Source organism: Macaca nemestrina, chromosome 12 (assembly GCF_043159975.1).
Source record: "Macaca nemestrina isolate mMacNem1 chromosome 12, mMacNem.hap1, whole genome shotgun sequence".
In the NCBI taxonomy this organism is placed as follows: Eukaryota; Metazoa; Chordata; class Mammalia; order Primates; family Cercopithecidae; genus Macaca; species Macaca nemestrina.
In genome coordinates this window covers 107312243-107334114 of record NC_092136.1, presented here as the reverse complement: position 1 = coordinate 107334114, position 21872 = coordinate 107312243, and the positions used below count along the sequence as shown (strand labels likewise).

The 21872-nt window shown below is 37.4% G+C and overlaps 1 protein-coding gene across 1 annotated transcript in view; it reads left to right on the top strand.

The window, feature by feature from the left end:
• LOC105493667 (CWF19 like cell cycle control factor 2) overlaps positions 1–21125 on the top strand; it is a 126237-nt gene extending 105112 nt beyond the window's left edge. Inside the window, exons 15-18 of the mRNA XM_071075527.1 lie at positions 3239–3394; positions 6056–6136; positions 10951–11052; positions 14225–21125. Coding sequence (XP_070931628.1) covers positions 3239–3394; positions 6056–6136; positions 10951–11052; positions 14225–14368 — 483 coding nt within the window. The 3' untranslated portion in view covers positions 14369–21125. The remainder of the gene's footprint in view (positions 1–3238; positions 3395–6055; positions 6137–10950; positions 11053–14224) is intronic.
• Positions 21126–21872: the final 747 nt, after the last annotated feature.

Here is a 21872-nt window from a genome sequence, read left to right as displayed (position 1 = left end):
AATATTTTTATATCTAGAATGTCAAAACAGTGAAAACAAACAGTCCAGTTAGAAAGTTGGCCGAGCACGGTGCCTCACACCTGTAGTCCCAGCACTTTGGGAATTCGAGGCGGGTGGATCACCTCAGGTCAGCAGTTGGAGACCAGCCTGGCCAACATGGCGAAACCTCGACTCTACTAAAAGTACAAAAATTAGCCGGGTGTGGTGGTGCACGCCTGTAATCCCAGCTATTCGGGGGGCCGAGGTGAGAGAATCACCTGAACCTGGGAGGCAAAGTCTGCAGTGAGTTGAGATCGCACCACTGCACTCCAACCTGGGTGACAGAGCGAGACTCCGTCTCAGAAAAAAAAAAAAAGGATAAATGACATGAAGAAACATTTTGCTGAAGAGGATATATATTAATAGATGGCAAATAAGCATATAAAAATGCTGTTAGGAAAATACAAATTAAAATCACAGTGATAAATTAGACCTATCAAAATGTCAAATAAAACACATTGACAACCCCAGATGCTGGCCAGGATATGGAGAAACAGAATTGCTCTTCTGTTGTTGGTAGAAATGTAAAATAGTCTGACCACTTTGGAAAACAGTTTGGCAGTTTTTTAAAATATGAAATATGCAACTATCATAGGACTGAACTCTTGCACTTCTTAGCATTTATTCCAGAGAAATGGAGTTATATTTCCCCAAAAACCTGTGCACAAATATTCATAGCAGCTTTATTTGTAATAACTAAAAACTGGAAATATCCCAGATATTCTGTAAAGGTGAATGGTTAAACATACTGGGTACATCCATTTCAGGAATACACTCAGCAATGAAAAAGAATGAATTGTTGATACATGAAACAACCTGGGTAGATCTCCAGAGAATATGCTGATTGAAAAAAGCCTGATGGCTACTATTAAAAAGTCAAAAAACAACAGATGCTGGTGAGGTTGTAGAGAAAAAGGAATGCTTATACACTATTTGTGGGAGTGTAAATTTGTTCAACCATTGTGGAAAACAGTGTGACAGTTCCTCAAAGAGGCAGAAATACCATTTGACCCAGCAATTCCATTACTGGGTGTATACCCAGAGGAATATAATTCATTCTGTTATAAAGATACATGCACACGTATGTTCATTGCAGCACTATTCACAATAGCAAACACATGGAATCAACCTAAATGCCCATAAATGATAGATTGGATAAAAAAAAGGTGGTACATATACACCATGGAATAGTATGTAGCCATAAAAAGGAATGAGATCATGTCCTTTGCAGGGACATGGGTGGAGTTGGAAGCCTTTATCCTCAGCAAGCTTATGCCAGAACGGAAAACCACACACCACATGTTCTCACTTATAAACGAGAGCTAAATGATGAGAACACCTGGACACGTGGTGGTGAGGAACAACACACACTGGAGCCTGTCGGTGGGTGGGAGGTGGGAGGAGGGAGAGCATTAGGAAGAATAGCTGATGGTTACTAGGCTTAATACCTAGGTAATGGGATGATCTGTGCAGCAGACCACCATGGCACACGTTTACCTATGTAACAAACATGCACATCCTGCACATGTGACATTGAACTTAAAATTTAACAGTTGAAGAAAAAAAAAGCCTACCTCAAAAGATTACATGGTTCTATTTATGTAACATTCTTGAAATGTCAGAATTAAAGAAACCAGGAACACATTAAGGGTGAAGGCAGAAGAAGGGGGAATGGGGACTGGGTAGGGTGTGGAATGACTGTGACTGTAAAAGGGTAACAGGAGCTGGCCATGGTGGCACACATCTTTAGTCCCAGCTACTCAGGTGGCTAATGGGGGGCGACTGCTTGAGCCTGATTATGAGGTTGTAGTATGCTATGATTGCACCTGTGAAGAGCACTGGTACTTCAGCCTGGGCAACACAGCATAACCACATCTGTAAAAATAAAAGAAGAAGAGGAAATAAAAGGGTAACAGGCAAGATCTTTATGGACGGTGTTGGAATTGCTCTCAATGTTGACTGTATCAGTGTCAATATCCTGGTTGTGATATTATAGTATAGTTTTATAAGATGTTACCTTTGGGGAAACTGAGTAAAGGGTACATGGAATCTCTCTGTATTATTTCTTTTAACTACATGTGATCTGTAATTACCTCAAAACAAAATGTTTAAACAAAATATTAAGTTATAAATCAAGCTGACAAATCTAAATAAAATACATTTTGTCTTCCTACTTGAATATACTTTCATAACATCTCACAAGGCCAACTTTAGCTTAGAATTCTTAGCCACCTTGATCTTGAACTCCTGATCTCAGGTGACCTACCCACCTCGGCCTCCCAAAGTGCTGGGATTACCCACCGCGCCCATCCAGAATTCTTAGACACCTTGAGGGGTTCACAGTAAGACATGGTGATGTGCACAGAACTGAGCTCTGGCATCCAGCCTTCAGCCTGCTCCCCTTTCTTTCAGTCCCTAGCTCCATCCTGTATTATAAGGGATGTCATGTGAATGCATGCAGACATCCTGGACCACTCAGCTCCGTTCAGCCACCCTCTACAAACAGCTGCCCCTTAGGCCTAGGAGTGTGAAATACACACACACACAACACACACAAAGACAACTGATTATATGTGTATGTATAGTTGTATATAGTTGTATAATAATGGTTAGTTCCTTGGGAAGAGAGAACCCTATTTTCAACTTTAGTGTATTTGGCTTTCATATACTTTATAGGACTTCATTATATGTGAAAATAGAGGACTACCTGAATATTGCAAGGTTATTAGTGATGGGTCAGCAGAAATAGGGAACCAACAAATGCAGATGCTATGAGCATAGGAAAACAATTGGGAGTGAATTCTCATGTATTTCTGAGTTTAAGGATGCCCATCTGCTCAGAGTACCTCTTTTGGCTTATGGATGTTTTCCTATGATTGTTCTGGCAGTTCTTCATATTTTACCACCTAAATTTGATTTTTATCTCTTCTTTCTCTCATTTTACTGAAACTATTTCTAATATATACATAGTGGGTTTCAGTTTTTTAAAAGAATCTTGCTTAAACATATGAAATTATATAGTAGATTTAGAAAGTAAAGCACCTATAACATTGCAGAGTTCAGATATTACTATTTATTTATTTTTCATTTTAAAGGGATTTGTACTTTTTTATTAAAGTTTTCATATTTCAAATCTCTTGAAAATGCGTTATTTTGAATCACCTTTGAGTGTTTTCTTTACGTAGTTCTTTTGTTTCAGATGTTCAGAAAATCATTGGTAAAGATGTTTGAAGATAAAGGATTAGACTGCATCTTTTTGGAAACTAATATGGGCATGAAGAAACAGTACCACATGGTTTATGAATGCATTCCTCTCCCCAAGGAAGTGGGCGACATGGCTCCCATCTATTTTAAGGTATTTATAAGTAGTCTTTGCATATATGCTTATTTTTTGCTACAGTGCTATTTTACAAATATTGTTGTCTTGATTAATGTATTTTTCTCCTATATACTTACATCAAAATTTATATAAAGAAAAAGGCCAGGCACAGTGCCTCACTTGGGAAGCCGAGGTGGGCAGATCACCTGAGGTCAGGAGTTCAAGACCAGCCTGGCCAACATGGTAAAACCCCATCTCCACTAAAAATACAAAAATTAACTGGGCATGGTGGTGGGCACCTGAAATCCCAGCTACTCGGGAGGCCGAGGCAGGAGAATCACTTCAACCTGGGAGGCGGAGGCTGCAGTAAGCTGTGATCGCACCACTGCACTCCAACCTGGGCGACAGAGCGAGACCCTGTCTCAAAAAAAAAAAAAAAGAAAGAAAGAAATGGAAGCACAAAATACTCTGCTGTATAAATTTCTCTCAGAAGAAATTTTTGATTTTGACCTTTTTAAAAGCATGCTTATTTAGGCATATGAATATACTATCAAATGGTAACTTATAATAATTTCCCATTTCTCAGATGAAATCATTATTTTACTTTGAGGTACTTTCAAGTCAAAATTATAGTCACAACTCTAGAAAACTGATTACTGAAATACACTAGAACCAAAGATAACAACAACAAATAGTACACATTACAATGCTGAGGCAAGTTATTGCTGTAAGTTTTAGCATTTAATATTTCATGCTATTTGTAAAAAGGAAAATTTCTAACCATGATATGCAATTTTGGACATACGATAATGGCTAGAGTTCATAACCAACGAAGTGTCATTTACGGTATTCAGAGAGCTATTATAAAATAGCATGTGTTTGATCCTGACCTGAATACATTGTAATTTATAGACTAATATAGATGTGTAAATGTAGAACCATATATGAAATAGCAACATGTCCAAAGATAAAGGAAAGTAGTGTTTTGTGAGCTGGTATAAGAAGATTGCATATAAAATGTTTAGACAGCATGGAATGATAAAATTTATTAATATGAACTGTAAGTTCCAAGAAAAAGAATTATAAAATCTGTTAAGATTTATGAATTGGTAAAGTTCTACTTTCTTTCTAGAAATCTTTAAAGACAACCTGATTATTTGATGTGAAAAATTATGCTATTAAAGTATAAGAGAATAAGCCAGATAATCCCAAAGACCCATGCCAGTCCTGTGTTGACCAAACTTAGTTGAAAAGAGATTATTATACTTCTTTTTTCAGAGTGCTTAATTTTGTACTTCCTCAGTAGAGTCCTGGATGATTGTGACTAGAGTCATTTGAGGAATGTGACCTAACATAGAGCAGCCACTTTTGCTCATATGGGATGACAGAAATGTCATCTCTTAGAATCATGTATCACTTTACCACACTAAACCTTTTTTTTTTTTTTTGAGACAGAGTCTCGCTGTGTCTCCAGGATAGAGTGCAGTGGCCTGATCTTTGCTCACTGCAACTTCTGCCTCCCGGGTTCAAGCGAGTCTCCTGCCTCAGTCTCCTGAGTAGCTGGGACTACAGGCATCCGCCACTACGCCCAACTAATTTTTGTATTTTTAGTAGAGATGGGGTTTCACCGTGTTGGCCAGGATGATCTCCATCTCTTGATCTCGTGATCTGCCCGCCTCAGCCTCCCAAAGTGCTGGGATTACAGGCATGAGCTACCACACCTGGCCTACACTAAATCTTTTATGTGATCATTGAAGATGCTTTTATATTGAATGTGCTATATATTACAGTGTCAAGCCAAGCAACTGGTACCTTTTAAATAGGGAATAACACTGTATCTGTTCTATTTAAATTGAACTTATTATTATTTTATCTTTAAAATTTGCTTTGTTAATAACAGTACTGTAAAAACATGAGGTTATTTTATATTTATCACTCTGGCTTTTCTTTTAAATATTTATTTACCATAAATAGCAGTTACATTGCTTAGCATAGGAAGTCTTCTTCCATGTATATGTATTTTCTCCCTGCGTTTAAAAAAATTCTTGTTTTTTAAATTACAAATTGACAAATTGTAGTTATATAAATTCTGACATCAAAAACTTAAAATGTGTGAGGGGTAAATAAAAGCGTTGAGTTGCATGCAATCAAAGTTAAGTTGCTATCTGTTTGAAATAGACTTATGCTTCCTGCACTTTTAAAAAATTGGCTTTATTTTCTAGAGCACATTTTTTTCCTGTATTTTTACTTCTTCATTATATGAGCAGAAATAGTTCAAGTCCTTGGTTGCCAGAAAGCATGTAAATTACTGTGTTGCCTTTTGGAAGAAGAGCAGTAAAACTAAATGAATTTATTTAGTAATCTTTATGAATGCGGTGCTATAGATTGAAATTTATGGTCACAAATTATGTTTCATATTAAATTGATTGGTCTTATTAAGGATTGTCATGTAAAGTTGAGCTCGTTAGTACAACAGTTAATGAGTAAAAGAGTATTATCTTTGGCTAACGGTAGCATTTTAAAAATTTAAGAAGTTCGTATTTTAAATATCTAAAATTAAAGCCTTAATCAGTTCAGAATAATGGCCTACTATGTATAATATACCCCATAATTAATTTGTTATATTACTTGTTATAAACTGTCTCTTTTTATTTACTTACATGTTCTTTTTTCACTTAACAAATGGATATTTCTTAGAAAGCCATAATGGAATCTGATGAAGAGTGGTCCATGAACAAGAAGTTGATAGATCTCTCTTCCAAAGATATCAGAAAGTCTGTAAGTATCATTTTTTTCCTGGTAAAAGAAATTACCCTAGTGCTCAGGATGTTTATTAATTTCCATGTCTTGGTTGAGAAAGGGACCATTTGGTTGAGTGACTGAAGGCAAAATTACTAATTCCACAAATGAAGAAGTTATTTTTATCCTACCTGGTCTAGAAAATGCTTGTTTGTTTGTAGAGGGTTTTTATTTGTTCACATGAATGTTTCTTCCTGAAACATTCCTTTGGCCTTCTGCCACTGTAGTCCCTGTAATTGGCTATGGCAGCTATTAGAATCTGCCATTGAGAACTCCTGTGATGAGCTTCCTAGCCCCTGTGGGACAAGTGGTGAGAAGGGCCTTCTTGGAATATAGTGTTCTGCAATTATACTGAGAGAAAAATTTTCCTAGAGGTTCCATTTTAAATTTGGAACTCATTTTCTTTTTCTTATACAAAGGTTCACTATTATGTTCCTATAAAACTATAAAATAGTAGCTGAGTTAGATTGTGGGTTCTTTTGGAGACTTGCCTAATCATACCTCATAGTTTAATCTTTATTTGTAGATCAACTTTTATGTACAAGTTACACATAAGTTGAGCATGTCTGGTAATGATTTTTTCTCTTTTCTAGAAATACAAATTAAATGGAATAGAGATTTAATAGAAGTGTAGTTCCTTTTTGTTTTTCTGTTCAAAAAGTAGTTTATTCTACAAATATTTATTGTGTGCCTAATATTTACCAGGCACTGTTCAAGATGCTTTTGGTACATAGTGGAACAAAACAGAAAGATTCCAGACTTGATGGAGCTTATAGTCTAGTCCTGGGGTTGGCAACTCAAGCCCTGCACTCTAAACCCAGTCTTCTGCCTGTTTGTGTAAATGCACTTTTATTGGAACACAACCATACTCATTTGCTTATGTATTGCTTATGGCTGCTTTCATGGTACCAGGGCAGATTTGAGTAGTCCCTGCAAAGAACGTATGACCTGCAAAGCCTAAAATATTTTATTATGTGGTCCTTTTCAGAAAAAGTTTGCCAGTCCCTATTCTAATAGGTGTCTCTGGAATACTTCTCCCCCATTTCTTCTTTTGGAAAGCCAGACTCCTGTTACATGTCACATAACTAATAGGATTCCTTATTACACTTATTATATTCCAGTCAAAAGATTCCATTTTATTACATTATTCAAGATACATGGTTTTATTTTAGAGGTAAAACATTGTCTATAATCATTTTCTCTTCTCTGCTGGTGAATTGGGCCAGACAACATATTAAAAAACAACGTAGAACAAAACAGAAACTCTAAATGTACTGTTTACTTCCCTCCTTTATGTGCCTATAGAAAAAGGCATTTAATGTACATACATCTTTTGTGCTAGGTTTTTCACTTCTCATGTTACAATTTCTCTTGCTGTTAAGTATTCTTTCACAACACAATTTTAATGACGGTTGAAAATATTTCAAAGGAGAAAAAATTTGATGTATTAGTCCTCATTTTCTATATTGTATATACATTTTCTTACTGGTGAACTATCTAGTAACTTATTACTTGTTTCTTTTTTAAAAGCTCAGTGAGTGCCTGTATTAAGTAGCCAGGAGGTCTTAATATTTTAACTTAACATTATGAAACATAGGAAACACAGATCCTGTAAAAATGGCAGTTGTATATTCAACTTTAAAGCATTTCAAAGATAGCAGCAATTGCCTTTATTAAGGCATCACTTAGTATTATATCTGAGACTAGCTGAGGTTCACTGTCAATGAAGGATGAACCAGATAACCTCTTGAGATCCCTTTTACCTTTTTTTTTTTAGATGGAGTCTCACTCTGTCGCCCAGTGACGATCACTCCACCTCCCGGGTTCAAGCGATTCTCTTGCCTCTGCCTCCCGAGTAGCTGGGAGTACAGGTGTGCGCCACCACGCCTGGCTAATTTCTGTATTTTTCATAGAGATGGGGTTTCACCATGTTGGTCAGGCTGAATTCGAACTCCTGACCTCGTGATCTGCCCGCCTCCCCCTCCCAAAGTGCCGGGAATACAGGTGTGAGCCACTGTGCCCAGCCCCCTTTAGCTTTAAGATTTTATAATTATATGGATGGAAGTGAGAATGAGAAGAGTATATAAGAATTATTCCAAAGGAGGTCACTTTTTAGTTAATAAACTTTCCATTATCTTTTCAAAAATTAATGAAAATATTTTTGAACACGAAGTGAACAATACTGAATTATTTTAACATTATTATTACTTCTGAAAGAAACTTATTGTACTTTTTTTGAAAACTTTACGTCCTTAATAATTTCATGAAATATTTTGCCTGCATCCTTGAGGGTGGGGTGATTTTTTTTCACTGTGTAAATTCTTGGCTTATAGTAGAGATTCATGTATATGTAATCCATTCTGATTTTTACAAATTTATGTTTTTCTTTGCTATATGAAGGTAAGCTTCTCTTTATCTGCCCATTTTGTTCATTTTCTCTGGCCCATTTGCTTTCTTTTCAGTGTAATGTGAAGTTCATGGAAATAAACAGAAAAAACAGATCTGAGTGTTCAATGCAGAGGAATTGCATGATAATAAGTAACTGTCAAGAAAAGCAGTCATTTTTCACAAGGCTGTTTTAGTGAGATTGCATGAGAATTCTTTCTGAACTTTAAAAAATGGTATTTTAAGTTTAATTTTGTGATAACTATAGCAATAGAAAAAACATCCAACATTTAGAAATTGATGTTGTAAACTAAGGAAAGCACTTCTCACAAAAATGTGGGTTTACCAGAGGCCTTCAAACTCAAGGATACTTATAAGAAGTCAGGAGTAACATCTGGAATAAAAGTGAAAAATCCAAATACTTCTATTTTTCTACCATAAATAAAAAGTTTTGCTTTAATTCTGTCAGTGCCTTTAAAGAGTGGTGCCAGAGTTCCAAATGCATTTCCTCTGACTGGCCAGTGCAGAAAAAGTGCTAAATGTACATACGCTTTGATACTAGAGCCTTTGCAATGCCTGCTAACAACTCTTCTAGCAAGCAGCAGGTTGTACCTTTTGCAGCCTGCAGGAAGAGAATGGAGAACCTTGTGGCAGCAGTTGCCTTTTGTGTGAAAGTAGTAGTGTGTTCATTGTGCCATCTTGGCATATATGCCATAGGTTGTTGAGCTTTGGCATGTATATTGGTTTCCTATTGCTGCTGTAAGAAATTACCACAAACATATTGGCCTAAAACACCACAGATTTATCTTAAAAATCTGGTGATTGCAAGTGCAAAGTGGGTTTCTTGGGGCTAAAATCAAGGTGTCAGCAGGCCTGCATTCCTTCTGGAGGCTCTGGAAAGAATCCTTTCATTTGCCTTTTCTAGCTCTTAGAAGCCACATGCATTCCATGGCTTATGGCCCCTTCCTTCCTCTTCAAAGCCAAGAGTGTAGTATCTTCCATCTTTCTCTGACTTTGACCTTCCTATCTCTCTCTTTTGAGTGTCCTTATGATTACATTGGGCCTATTTGGAAAACCCAGGAAAATCCCCTCATTTCAAGATCCTTAATAATATCTGCAAAGTCCCTTTTGTCACCTAAGGCAGTATATTCTTGGCAAATTGGGGACTAGGGCATTTCTTCATGTTTTTCATGAGACTCAGAGATGTTAATTAACTTGTCTGGGATAACACACTTACAAGAATCAGAGTTGCAATTGGAGCCTTGTCTGTCTCATTTATTTTGCTGTTTCCTAATAGTCAAGATCATAACATCATTATTATATTTAAATATGTGGAAATATAGAAAAATTAAAGCCACAAATGGTAACCCATTTCTCTGTATTTAATGTTATATACTATTTCGTGAACAGATTTTTACTTGTGCTTTTTAAATAACATGAACAACTTTATAAGCCCTAATTTTAGTTGCCTTAGATTTCAAGGTGACCACTCTCCACTATACCATACTGTGCCCTCCCACGTTGTACCTTTTAAAGGACACAATACGCAATTTGTATAGTTAAGTAGGACCGTGTGATTCAGTGCTCAAATAAGTAAGTGCAGACTATATGAGGGGATTAGAGAGGAGAAATGTTGCTATAAATTGACCTACTTGGATAATTTCTAGTGGCAAAGTTTGGGCTTTGAAGCAAAACTTGCAAGGACACGGAATTTACTTACTTGATAGAGAAAACAAGAATTTATGGCTTTTCCTAGTCATGAGATAGTTTAAAATATGTGTGTGTGTGTGTGTGTGTGTATGTATAGAGAGAGAAAGAGAGGGAGGGAAGGAAGGAGTAAGGAAGGGAGAGAAAAAGACAGTAGGGATTTAATCCTGGAGATATTTTGAAATAAGACTGGTAAACTAAGTGTTGCTGTATCCACTTCACTAGCTCATAAAAAATTATGATTGTTTTTATATAATTTATCTTTGATAAATATGTAACTGTAAAGATTCAGGGAGAGCTATAAGTATGTGGCCAGGTCCCTCTTGCTGTTCTGCATTGTGAGTAGAATACAAGAAGGCATATACTTCTTCTCTATTTGTGTAGTCTAAGGGAAGTTATTCTGCATTTGCATTTTTTAAAAGTATAGTTTTCCCCCTTGGTTTTCCCCAAGGACAGCAAAATAGTTGGATTTGATTATAATTCATAGATAATGATGAACTATCTGGCTGAAAGGCTACCAAAATGAGATATTTTACTCAGAAAGTTAGGTCATTGTTTAAATATCTCTAGAATTGGAAATTCGTTTTATACATTTGTCTTGAGGAATGCTTAAGATTACTGTCCTTCCAAAGAAGGGAGGGATTAAATATAACTTTCTGGTTTCATACTACATTCCATTTGTGATTTGTCTGTTTATTTAGGTACCCAGAGGGTTACCTTACTTCTCTGTGGATTTTGGCCTTCATGGAGGGTTTGCCCATGTCATTGAAGATCAGCACAAATTCCCTCATTACTTTGGAAAGGTATGCTCACAAATTTGATAAAATCCCAGAGTTAGCAATTTGGTAACATTTTTCTTTTGAAGGGAAATAAAAACTTTGGGCACAGTATACAAAGAAATTGGTGAGTACTGCTCCACCCAGTTTTTAGAGAGAGAATACCTAGCAACTATTAATAAAAATATCCCGGAATGTATATAACAGAGCCAGGAATGTTACTTTGGAACCAAACATTTCTTGACAGTGTCAACAATTACTATAATGGTTGTTTTTGGAGGCAGCCAGGCTTGTGTTGAGAATGATGATAATTGCTAAAACTTATTAAGGGCTTACACTGTGCCAGCTACTGAGCTAAGCATTCATTTAATGCTCACAATAATCCTATTGTGTGGATATTATTATAAATTTCACTTTACAAATGAAGAAACTGAGCTACAGAGAGATTAGGTAACTTGCCCAGGGTAATGCGCTCGTAAGTGACAGAACTAGGGGTGCATATAGTCAAGGTTGAACTAGAGAACAAATTTTCTCGTTTTCGTTTATAATTAAGCAAGGTGTAGTCCAAGAAGAACACATGACTCATTTTACGCTGATAGTTTCTGGGCAGATATTAGCATACAGATCTTTTGATCCACTGCCACAGTTGCCGCCTTATATTCTGTGGTGTATAGTCTTTAAATTAAAGTATACAAAGTATCTCAGAATTTTATTACTTACTGTCAAGAAGTGGAATAAAGTTAATGCAGTAATTGAAACAGTTAAAAGTAATCTGGGCAATGATAGTTTTAGAAGTGAGCCTTTCATCTAGTGTAGATCAGGCCTTTCCACTCGTATTTATCCCTATGTAGTCAGGCCCTCTAAAAAAGAGAGGCCTTAATGAGCTCTGCTTGGGATTCCCTGTTTTCCACCCTGCTCCCCACTTTCATCTCCTGCAGAGGACCATCTTCTGCAATGAGTAGAAATATCTCAAGAGGAATCTCAACTCCAGAGGTTTGATTCAACACTTTTTTTTTTTTTTTTTGAGACGGAGTGTCGCTCTGTTGCCCAGGCTGGAGTGCAGTGGCCGGATCTCAGCTCACTGCAAGCTCCGCCTCCCGGGTTCCCGCCATTCTCCTGCCTCAGCCTCCCGAGTAGCTGGGACTACAGGCGCCTGCCACCTCGCCCGGCTAGGTTTTTTTTTGGTATTTTTCAGTAGAGACGGGGTTTCACCGTGTCAGCCAGGATGGTCTCGATCTCCTGACTTCGTGATCCGCCCGTCTCGGCCTCCCAAAGTGCTGGGATTACAGGCTTGAGCCACCGCGCCCGGCCTGATTCAACACTTTTTAATGCTCTTGATCTTAATGGTTTAACCAGCATAACAAAGTTACATGCATCTTTGAACTGTTGCAACATGTTACAGAAAGTTGAGAGGTGTTCAGAATTTTTTCTTAACTAGAAGGAAATGTTTTCCCACTGTTCTGAAAAATCCTGTTGTTACTCAGTAGAGCTTTATAACTAGAAACTCTATGGCTGGATTTATTAAAAACAAAAACGAAACAAACAAAAAAACTTGGTCCAAGAAAAAAGAAAGTTAAAATATCCAGTTTTTAAAAGTTGTATATATTAAACTGGGAGATTGCCCTCTCTTCACATATTATTCATGCATTCTGGTTTATATGATACAGTTTTGGAGTTAAAAGTAAATTTTCTCTGTCAGCATTGTGTCACTGAGCCATTTTCCTCAAAATTTGCTTTTTAAGAAATAGCCTGTGGGCTCGAGACCTCCCTGCAGTCTGCTGCTGAAGCAGTTGTTCAGAGAGCTAGAAGAGATTAGGGGGGCAGTCTTTCCATTAACAGCTGCTTTGATAACAGAACAAGAGTCAAGCTTATATGGTACAGATAAGACAAACCTTGGTATTTTATAGACAATTTTAGGTAAACTTTTATAAGCTAGGCTTTCTTAAACTACATTGTTTATTTGGACCAATGCTGAGAAGCTCTCGAACTAAATCTAAATTTGCCCCATTTCTCTTTTCTACTATCTCTGTTGACCCCTTTATTTCCCTTCCCTGATGATAGGAGGTTCCCTTTTCCATGAAGCATCTCTTGGTCTATCCAACAACTAGATTTTTGTTTTGTTTTGTTTTTGAGTCTCCAAATGGTCTGCTTTGGCACTTACCTTCTACTTTATGAGACAGTCTGTTGCATAGCTGGATTATTACGGCTCCCACCACAGTTCCAGATTCTTCTGTCTGAAGACAACTGTGTATTATCTCTGTAGCCCCTACAACATAAATGCCATTTGCTTCTGCATAGTAGGTCCCCAAGTAAGATGAAGAACCTGCATCTGAAAGATTATGTGCTTTGTGCAGGATCTCACCACACAGTCCAGTGGAGCTAGACTGACTACGCAGAATTTGATCCTTAGTCTGTTTTTTGTTGTTGTTTTGTTTTTTGTGTTTTTTTTTTTCTTTGTTACCATACTGCCCTCCCTCTAAGCATGTAAGCATTGGGAGTCTCCCCCATGTCTTTCTTACATGGATACTCACATGACTAAATTTGATTTATTTCTATAGCTAACAGCACAGGAAGAGGATCATGAAGGAAATCAAAAATAATACGCAGATAACCAAAAAGCCATTTATTACAGGACTTGAGAATGTGATTTTTTAAATGAAAGTAATATGTAATTTTTAATTCTATCGATAGGTTTACTTAGACTAGTATTACAATAGGATTTTGTTTCCTGAAAAAAAGATTTCCTGCTAATAGTGGAAGAAACTAATTTATAAATATACTTGGTAGCAGAGAGAGAACATTAGCCTGGGTTTCACCTGCAGTTGAGCAATAAAGTTAATAATTGCTACAAGTTGATTAACATTTTTGCAGAATTGTTTACCGGAGCCTCTAATAGAGATCAAATTAATTAAATTTCACTTTTTCTGCCTCCCCTTTTTTACCATCTAGTAGATGTGCTAATAAGCAGCAAAATGGACAAATTGCTTGATAGGAGGTGCGGCTATCTTGGACTCTTAGAATCACACGGTTTGCATAGTTAGAATTAATTGAAAACATTTTTTTAACTTCAACTAGTATTTATGCTTGAACATTGTCATGGAGAACTACTTGTTATATTTTATAGCAGAATAAACAGAAGTAGTTTATGTTTTCATTATTTATACATGCTTGTGTTTGTGCTTTTCTCTTTCTTTAAAAGGAAATCATAGGTGGGATGCTGGATATAGAACCAAGACTTTGGAGGAAAGGCATCCGAGAAAGCTTTGAGGATCAGAGGAAAAAAGCACTGCAGTTTGCTCAGTGGTGGAAGCCATATGACTTCACCAAAAGTAAAAGCTGTTGAGGTGTACCTTCCATTTTAAAATTTCTCTTCAGATCCCGTTCAGTTTTATTTCCACTGCATCTAATGAAGCAACTGACCCTCAGGTCGCAGGCAGAGAGTCACAGCAGCAGACTGCTCTGGGTCTGTGACAGCTGCACATCAGGAGATTGTGTTATTTTTTTCCTCACCTGCTTCTATGGACTTCATTTTAGTCATCATGGAGTAAAAACATCTGTTCGATGATCTGCTCACATTCCTGCTCTCTACCTACTTCTTGATATTCCAAATTGTTCAGTTAATTTAGAGAAGGCCTTTTCTGAAGGGATATCTAGAAAGCATAGGAAATCCTTGGTTCAGAGGGAAGTGGGTCTGCTTCATGGTCGTTAAGTCTATTATCTGGCTTCTTTTGCATTTTTAAAAATAAGACTTGATTTAATTTTAATTTCATAGGATTTTATAGAAAAGCTCTTAATTTTCTACTAGCAGTATATAGTATCACTTCTATTCTTTTTGTTAAAGGAAAAGGAAATGTCCCCAAAGTATTAAAGAATTAAATGATACTGAAAATATGTATGATTCAAATTTGTTTTTATTTCTGGATTTTTAAATAGTATCTTTGAATTTTGATGGTTCTAAAAGTAACTTCCAAATAACACATTTTAGGGTTGTTTGGGGTTTGCATGAAAGTTAAAATTTGTAGCTAAATCATTGGTTTTGAGTTGTACTGATTGTCTTAAAATCTTAAGTAATGAGAGTTTTTGTCTTTTTGTTTTGTTTTTATTTATTGAGACAGAGTCTGGCTTTGTCACCCATGCTGGAGTGCAGTGGCCCAATCATAGCTCACTGTAGCCTTGAACTCCTAGTCTCAAGCTATCCTCCTGTTTCAGCTTCCCAAAGTGCTGGGATTGCAGGTGTGAATGCCTGGATGAGAGTATGGGGCATTCTGTTGTCCCTTACTTGATCCAAGGAACGTAATTTTTACTTGTTCTCAACTCACACCATAGTCATTTTTTGTAAGTATAGGATTTTTATGTTTCGAGTGCTCCTACTTTTTTTTTTTAATGGAAATTATTGTTGTAGTAACTTTTTTTTCAGCTATTGACTTTTTGGAAGCTGAACCTTTTTGTATGAAATGTTGGATACCTAGATTCAGTGTGAGGTATACTCCAGTGTAACTTACAGCTCTACACATTGTTTTTTCTCTTTTTTAAATTATATTTTAAGTTCTGGGGTACATGTGCAGAACGTGCAGTTTTGTTAAATAGGTGTACACATGCCATGGTCGTTTGCTGCACCGATCAACCCGTCATCTACATGAGGTATTTCGCCTAATGCTATCCCTCCCCTAGCCCCCCCACCCCCTGACGGGCCCCGGTGTGTGATGTTCCCCTCCCTGTGTCCATGTGTTCTCCTTGTTCAGCTCCACCTTATTAGTGAGAACATGTGTTGTTTGATATTCTGTTCTTGTGATAGTTTGCTGAGAATGATGGTTTCCAGCTTCATCCATGTCTCTACGTTTTATGTTAGTATCTCATTACTTCCTTAATATGTTAAAAAACAAAATGTTTGTGTTCTGTCTGTAGTTTTTTTTTAAATTTCATAAATAAGTTGAAGTTTAATGTTTTCAGTTTTTGAATATTTGCAACGTACACTTAGGCATATGTATCAAGTAGATGTTTGACAGTATTTTATTGATTGCTATTTTAGAACTCTTGACTTTGCTCCCAAATCTTGAATCAGTAACACTAATTTATTCAATCAACAAATTAACAAACATTTGTTTGTAGAGCACTGTGTTACGTGCTGGTAATGCAAAAATGAAAAGTACTTCCTATACCTTAAATTATTTTATAATGTAGTGGAAAAAGAGATATGTACGTAAATAATTACAGCACAATGTGATAAGTTCTCAAGTGAGATATGTGCCAAGTATATTTGAGTACAGTGCTAAAGGACTATTTCACATCTCCCCTCTCTTCATTCTGAGATTATGACCATGCTTCCTATTTTACTGCGAAAATAGAAGCAAATAGAAGGAAATTTGTAGCACGTCTTATCAGTATACCTGCATGCATACCTGTGAACTCTACTTTTTCTCTTCCTAATTCCAGATAAATTTTTTTTTTTGTTCTTATCTAGGACCAATACACTCATTTATGTGCTGGATTTTATCCCTTCTCAACAACTAAATTGCCTCTTTTCTCTGTATTATTATTTTTTTCTCTTCTTTGCAGGATTATTCTTATTAGCATGCAAAAATATTTTTATAATATATCAACAGCAAATCTTGGCATTGCATCTCCCCTCTGGTCCTTTCTGCAGTTGACCGGAAACTCATTTTTTAAAAGTCTGTTTTATCTTCCTCCATTCTAATTCTGTTCTCAGTGCAGTGAGGATGAAGTCAAACTTCATCCTCATTATTCTACTAAACTCTTCAGGTCAAGGTCATTGGTGACTTTCCACACTAGCAAATCCAGAATTAATGTTCAGTGTTCGTCTTTATCTATCAGCATATCCGTGACATACTTGATCATTTCCCCTTTATGAAACGCTTTCTTTACTTTGATTCTAGAACACTTTCTTATTTATTCTTCTTTCTTACTAGTTGTATTCTCTCAGTCTCCTTTGCTGGTTCCTCTTCATCTCCTCAGCCTCTAAATGTTGAAATGCCTACTTTCAAACCTTATTTTTTATCCATTGCACTCACTTTCTAGGTGATCTAGAAATACCATTTTTAAGTTGGCTTACAACAAGTACTTCAGTGTCTTTAATATGCCAGTCACTGTTCTGCATGTAAGGGATACATTAGTGAATAAAAATTCCCTGCCTTAGTGGCTTATGGTAATAGCCATTTTATTATATCTAGTGTTTTATAGGTGAGGCATTTGATAAGGGCTCAGCTGGATGATATGCCTCTGCTTCATGGTGTCTGGGGCCTCAGCTAGAGTGGTTTAAACATCTGGAGATGACTGAAGCTATATGTCTAGGGCCTCTGTTCTCCATATGGTATATGCTGGTGTAGAATATTCAACATGGCTCCTTCACTCACATGTCTGGTGCCTGGGCTAGAATGACTGGAGCAGCTAGGGACTAGCTAGCATGACTTTCTCCATATATAGCAATTTCATGGCAGTTGGACTTGCTATATGGCTTTGGCTTCTGCCAGAACAACCATTCCAAAGGACAGTTCCAAGACATAAGAGGTAGAAGGTGCCATCTTGGGGCCTGGGCCCAGATAGTGTCACAGTGTCATTTTTTTCTGTGTGTCAGAGTTGTCACAGAGCCCATGTATTTTCAAGAAGTGGGGTCATAATTCTGCCTCTTGAGAGAAGGAGTGTAAACACCAGTTTACCCTCTGGCCACAAATTTGTATTTCTCCCACATGAAAATATATTCAGATCCTCTCAAGAAAATTTCATCCCAGTTAGTCATTAGGCTTAGGCTTGAGGTTTAGGTCTCTTCTGAAGCAGACCCAGATGGAGATGAAACTACTCAGGTATGCTTCCACTCAGTCTGAAGATTTGTGAACTTAAGAGACATAAGATCTGCACCCCCTCCACACAAACACTCACCAAACACAATAGTAAGAGAAACATGCATTAAGTGCAATAGGCACACTGATGGAAAAGTAAGAAAATAGGAGGACTATAGCAGTCACTGTTCACTAGAAATTTTAAAATTAAGCATATATTGCCAGTTTCTTGATTAGGTCTTCTGTCCTGCTTCATGAGAAAATTCTGTGGCTCTTTGCTCTGTCCTCTGTGCTCTTGTTTTAACCCCGAGTCAGCCTTTCTTTTTCATAAGAAGTAGCTCAAGTATTACGCTTCCAGACAAGATAGTGGCCCCATTACCTTGCTGCCTAAAACAACCAACCAACAAACTGCATATGAAACAATGATTTCAAGACATGGGACATCATACAACAAGGTACAGTGATCCCTGTGAGATGGGAAACAAATGAGATGAGTCCTACAGTTGTCCTCTCTTAATGCTTTGAGAGAGTTTCCAAGCTGTAGTCCAAGGTTGGGAAACAGCTTGTTGACTATCCAAGTTGAGGAAATGGAGCTGTGAGCCCAGATAGACCAAGTCAGAAAAACAGAAATTCTAGAGGAAGGAAGGATTGCCTTACAGAGAGAAAACACTAGAAGTATGCAGAGGGTCACCTTTGAGCATCTGTGCACTGATTAGTGCATGCCTTGAGGAAACTACTCGAGACTAGGCCAAGACTGACCTATGCTAAAAGAGTTAGAGGTGACATTTTCCACAAGCTAGAGTGGAAAATGTCATGATTGGGAATTGGATAGAGTACACATAGTGGTAGTAGTAGTATAGAATAATTGTCATAGTAATACAGAATAATTTTCCAGAGACTGAGTATTAATCTAGTAGTCTTAACAAACAAATCTTAAATATAACAGACAAAAGGATCAAACTCTTTCCAAGCCACTTAACTGAATTCCAGAACAAAGCTAAAAAACATATATAGGAATAAAGATATATCCAGTCGTCTGCACTATGTGCCCATTAGTCACTCAGTAGTCATCTTCATTATCAGATCGATTGTGTTATTTCAGTGCTTGTGTTCAAGTAACCCTTATTTTAATCATGGCCACAAAGCACAAGAGCTGGCAATTTAGATATGCCAAAGAGAAGTTATAAAATGTCCCCTTTAAATGAAAAGGTGAAAGTTCTTGGCTTAGTAATGAAAGAAAATAAATTATATGCTGAGATTGCTAAGATCTATAAGAACAAATCGTCTGTGAAATTGTGAAGAAGGAAAAAGAAATTCGTGCTAGTTTTGCTGTCACACCTCAAACTGCAAAAGTTACAGTCACAGTGCATAAGTGCTTGGTTAAGACTGGAAAAGCATTAAATTTGTAGGTGGAAGACATGAACAGAAATGTGTTCCAATTAATGGCAGTTGGGTTCAGTACTGTCTGTGGTTTCGGAGATCCACTAGGGGTCTTGGAACATATCCCCCAGACATAAGAGGGCACTACTGTATTGCTTAGAAGCAAGTCACAGGTCCTCCTCACACTTAAGGGGATGGAGTCATACAAAGATGTGAAAACCGAGATTAGAACATAATGGAGGCCACTTTAAGAATCTATTCACTGGCATTTTAAGAAAGTCCTGGGAGTGATGTCACCAATATGTCAGAGTAGTAGATCTACAAGCCTTAATCTCCCCATAAAAAAAAAAAATAGCCATTCACAAACCAGAATAGCCCTGAGAGTGCTCAAGGATCTATTTAAGAATCTGCAGCAACATACTGAAGGAAAAAAAGAAGAAGAGTAATATTCACAGAAAGGATTGCTGTTGAAATTGGCATACTTGAGGCACCAGGAGATGATTAGGAATGAAGAAATGCAGAGGATATTGGTATAAGCTGTACAGGTAAATTGCTGTGGCTCCCAGCAGCCTGCTCGGCAGAGGACAGTGGCATCTTTTGCAACAGAGGTAACCAACAGCCATTCGTGTCCAGGAACCCATAGAGGGAGATGTGGCTGCACACTCCCATAACCCCTAAGAATCAGGTGCTCTTGTGCTGTTCTGGGACTGGAGCTACCACATTTCCCATCCCTGTGCATGCCCCCAACCTCTGAGCTGTGGCTGTTGCACAGGTGCCCACATTGCTGACCCCTACTCTGAGGGTTTACTGTGTGTACCCATGTCTCATACACCAGAACCATAGCAAGCGAGATCATGTGTGGGCCCCAGAGCCAAGGTCTCTCAGTGCATGCCTGTGCTCTGGGCACAAACTTAGCTGCCGTAGAGAGCTAGCTGGCACCCCTAACCCTGGAGCCACTGTAGCTCTATTCATGCCCATAGTCCTGTCCCAGGTTCCATGGCTTACCCATTACTTCATAAGCACCAACATGGAAGTGGGGGTGCCTTCATCCCAGCACTAGTGCCATTAATGCCTTGGATCCCAGAGCCATAGTCCCTCTGCATGCTCATACTTCAAGACTTGGCTCCATGGCTGCTTTACATGCCACTCATCAGACACCTGTACCACTGCCACTGTGAGCAGGCACACAAGCCAGACCTTGTGCCAAAAGAGATCCCATTGTCCAAAGATTCATTGGTGGGAGAATAAGAGATTGGGAGAAACTAGCAGCCATTGCCACTGACAATCCCAATAGCCCTCACCACTGCTGTGGACATTCACGGTATCAGCTGCTGAGGATCCCTGCAATCTTTGTCACACTGACCTCAGCTAACAGAACTCCATGGAGACTATACTGCTGTGTCCTGTCTGGAACCAGAACCACTGCACCTCACCCAGCCAGGGGCCTAGCACCCTCTCATAGGGGAAAGGCTTTACCCACTGAAACCAGTGCATAAAATCTGAAAGAGATGACTACCCCCATCAAGTGCACAGACATCAACATAAGGCAACAAGAAACATGAAATATCAAGGAGACATATCGCCACTAAAAGAACAATAATTTCCTAAAAGCTGCAAATAGAGACTGCAAATAGAGACTATAAACTGCCTAACAGATAATTTAAATTGTTTTAAGGAATCTCAGTGAACTTCAAGAAAATAGAATCAATTATATGAAATCAGGAAAACAATAAATCAACAAAATGATAAATTTAACAGGTTGAAATCATTAAAAGAACCAAACAAATTTTGGAGCTAAAGAATACAATGAATGAAATGAAAAATGCAGTAAAGAAAATAGCAAAACTGATCAAGTGGGAGAAAAAAAATGTGTGAACTCGATAGATTATTTCAAAATATATGGTCAAAGGAGGGAAAAAAAAAGAATGAAAAGGAATGAAGAAAGCCTACAGGATTTATGAGACATCATCAAAAGAGCTAACAAATGTATTATAGAAATAAGGATGAGGGTTTTTCAAAACCTGATTTGAAAAAAATAATAGCTGAAAGCTTCCCAAATCTGGGGAAAGATATAAATATATACTATTATGAGAAGGTCAGAGGTCTCCAGTAAGATTCAATCTAAATAAGATTATATGAAGACATATAATCAAACTTAAAGACAGGATTCTGGAAACAGCAAGAGCAAAGAAGCATGTTATATTAAGGACAATATCAATAAGACTAACAGCAGATTTCCCAGGATAGACCTTACAGACCAGGGAAGAGTGGGATGATATATTCAACGTGCTGAAGAAAAACAACTGCCAAACAGGAATATTTCACCTGGCAAAGCTGTCTTTCAGAAATGAAAGAGAAAGATTTTCTCAGACAAAGCTGCACAGGGAGTTTATTACCGCTAGACCTGCCTGAAACTAATATATGCTAAAGGGAGTTATTCAAGCTGAAATAACTAGTTACACTAATTAGTACACTAGTTACACTAATTAGTACATGAAAACATATGAAAGTATAAAACTCACTGGTAAAAGCATTACATAGATAAATTCAGAATACTCAGCTATTGTAATGGTGGTGTGTAAATCACGTCTCTTTAGTAAGAAGATTAAAAGACAAAACTTTTTTTTTTTTTTTTTTGGAGACGAAGTCTCGCTATCTCCCAGGCTGGATGGA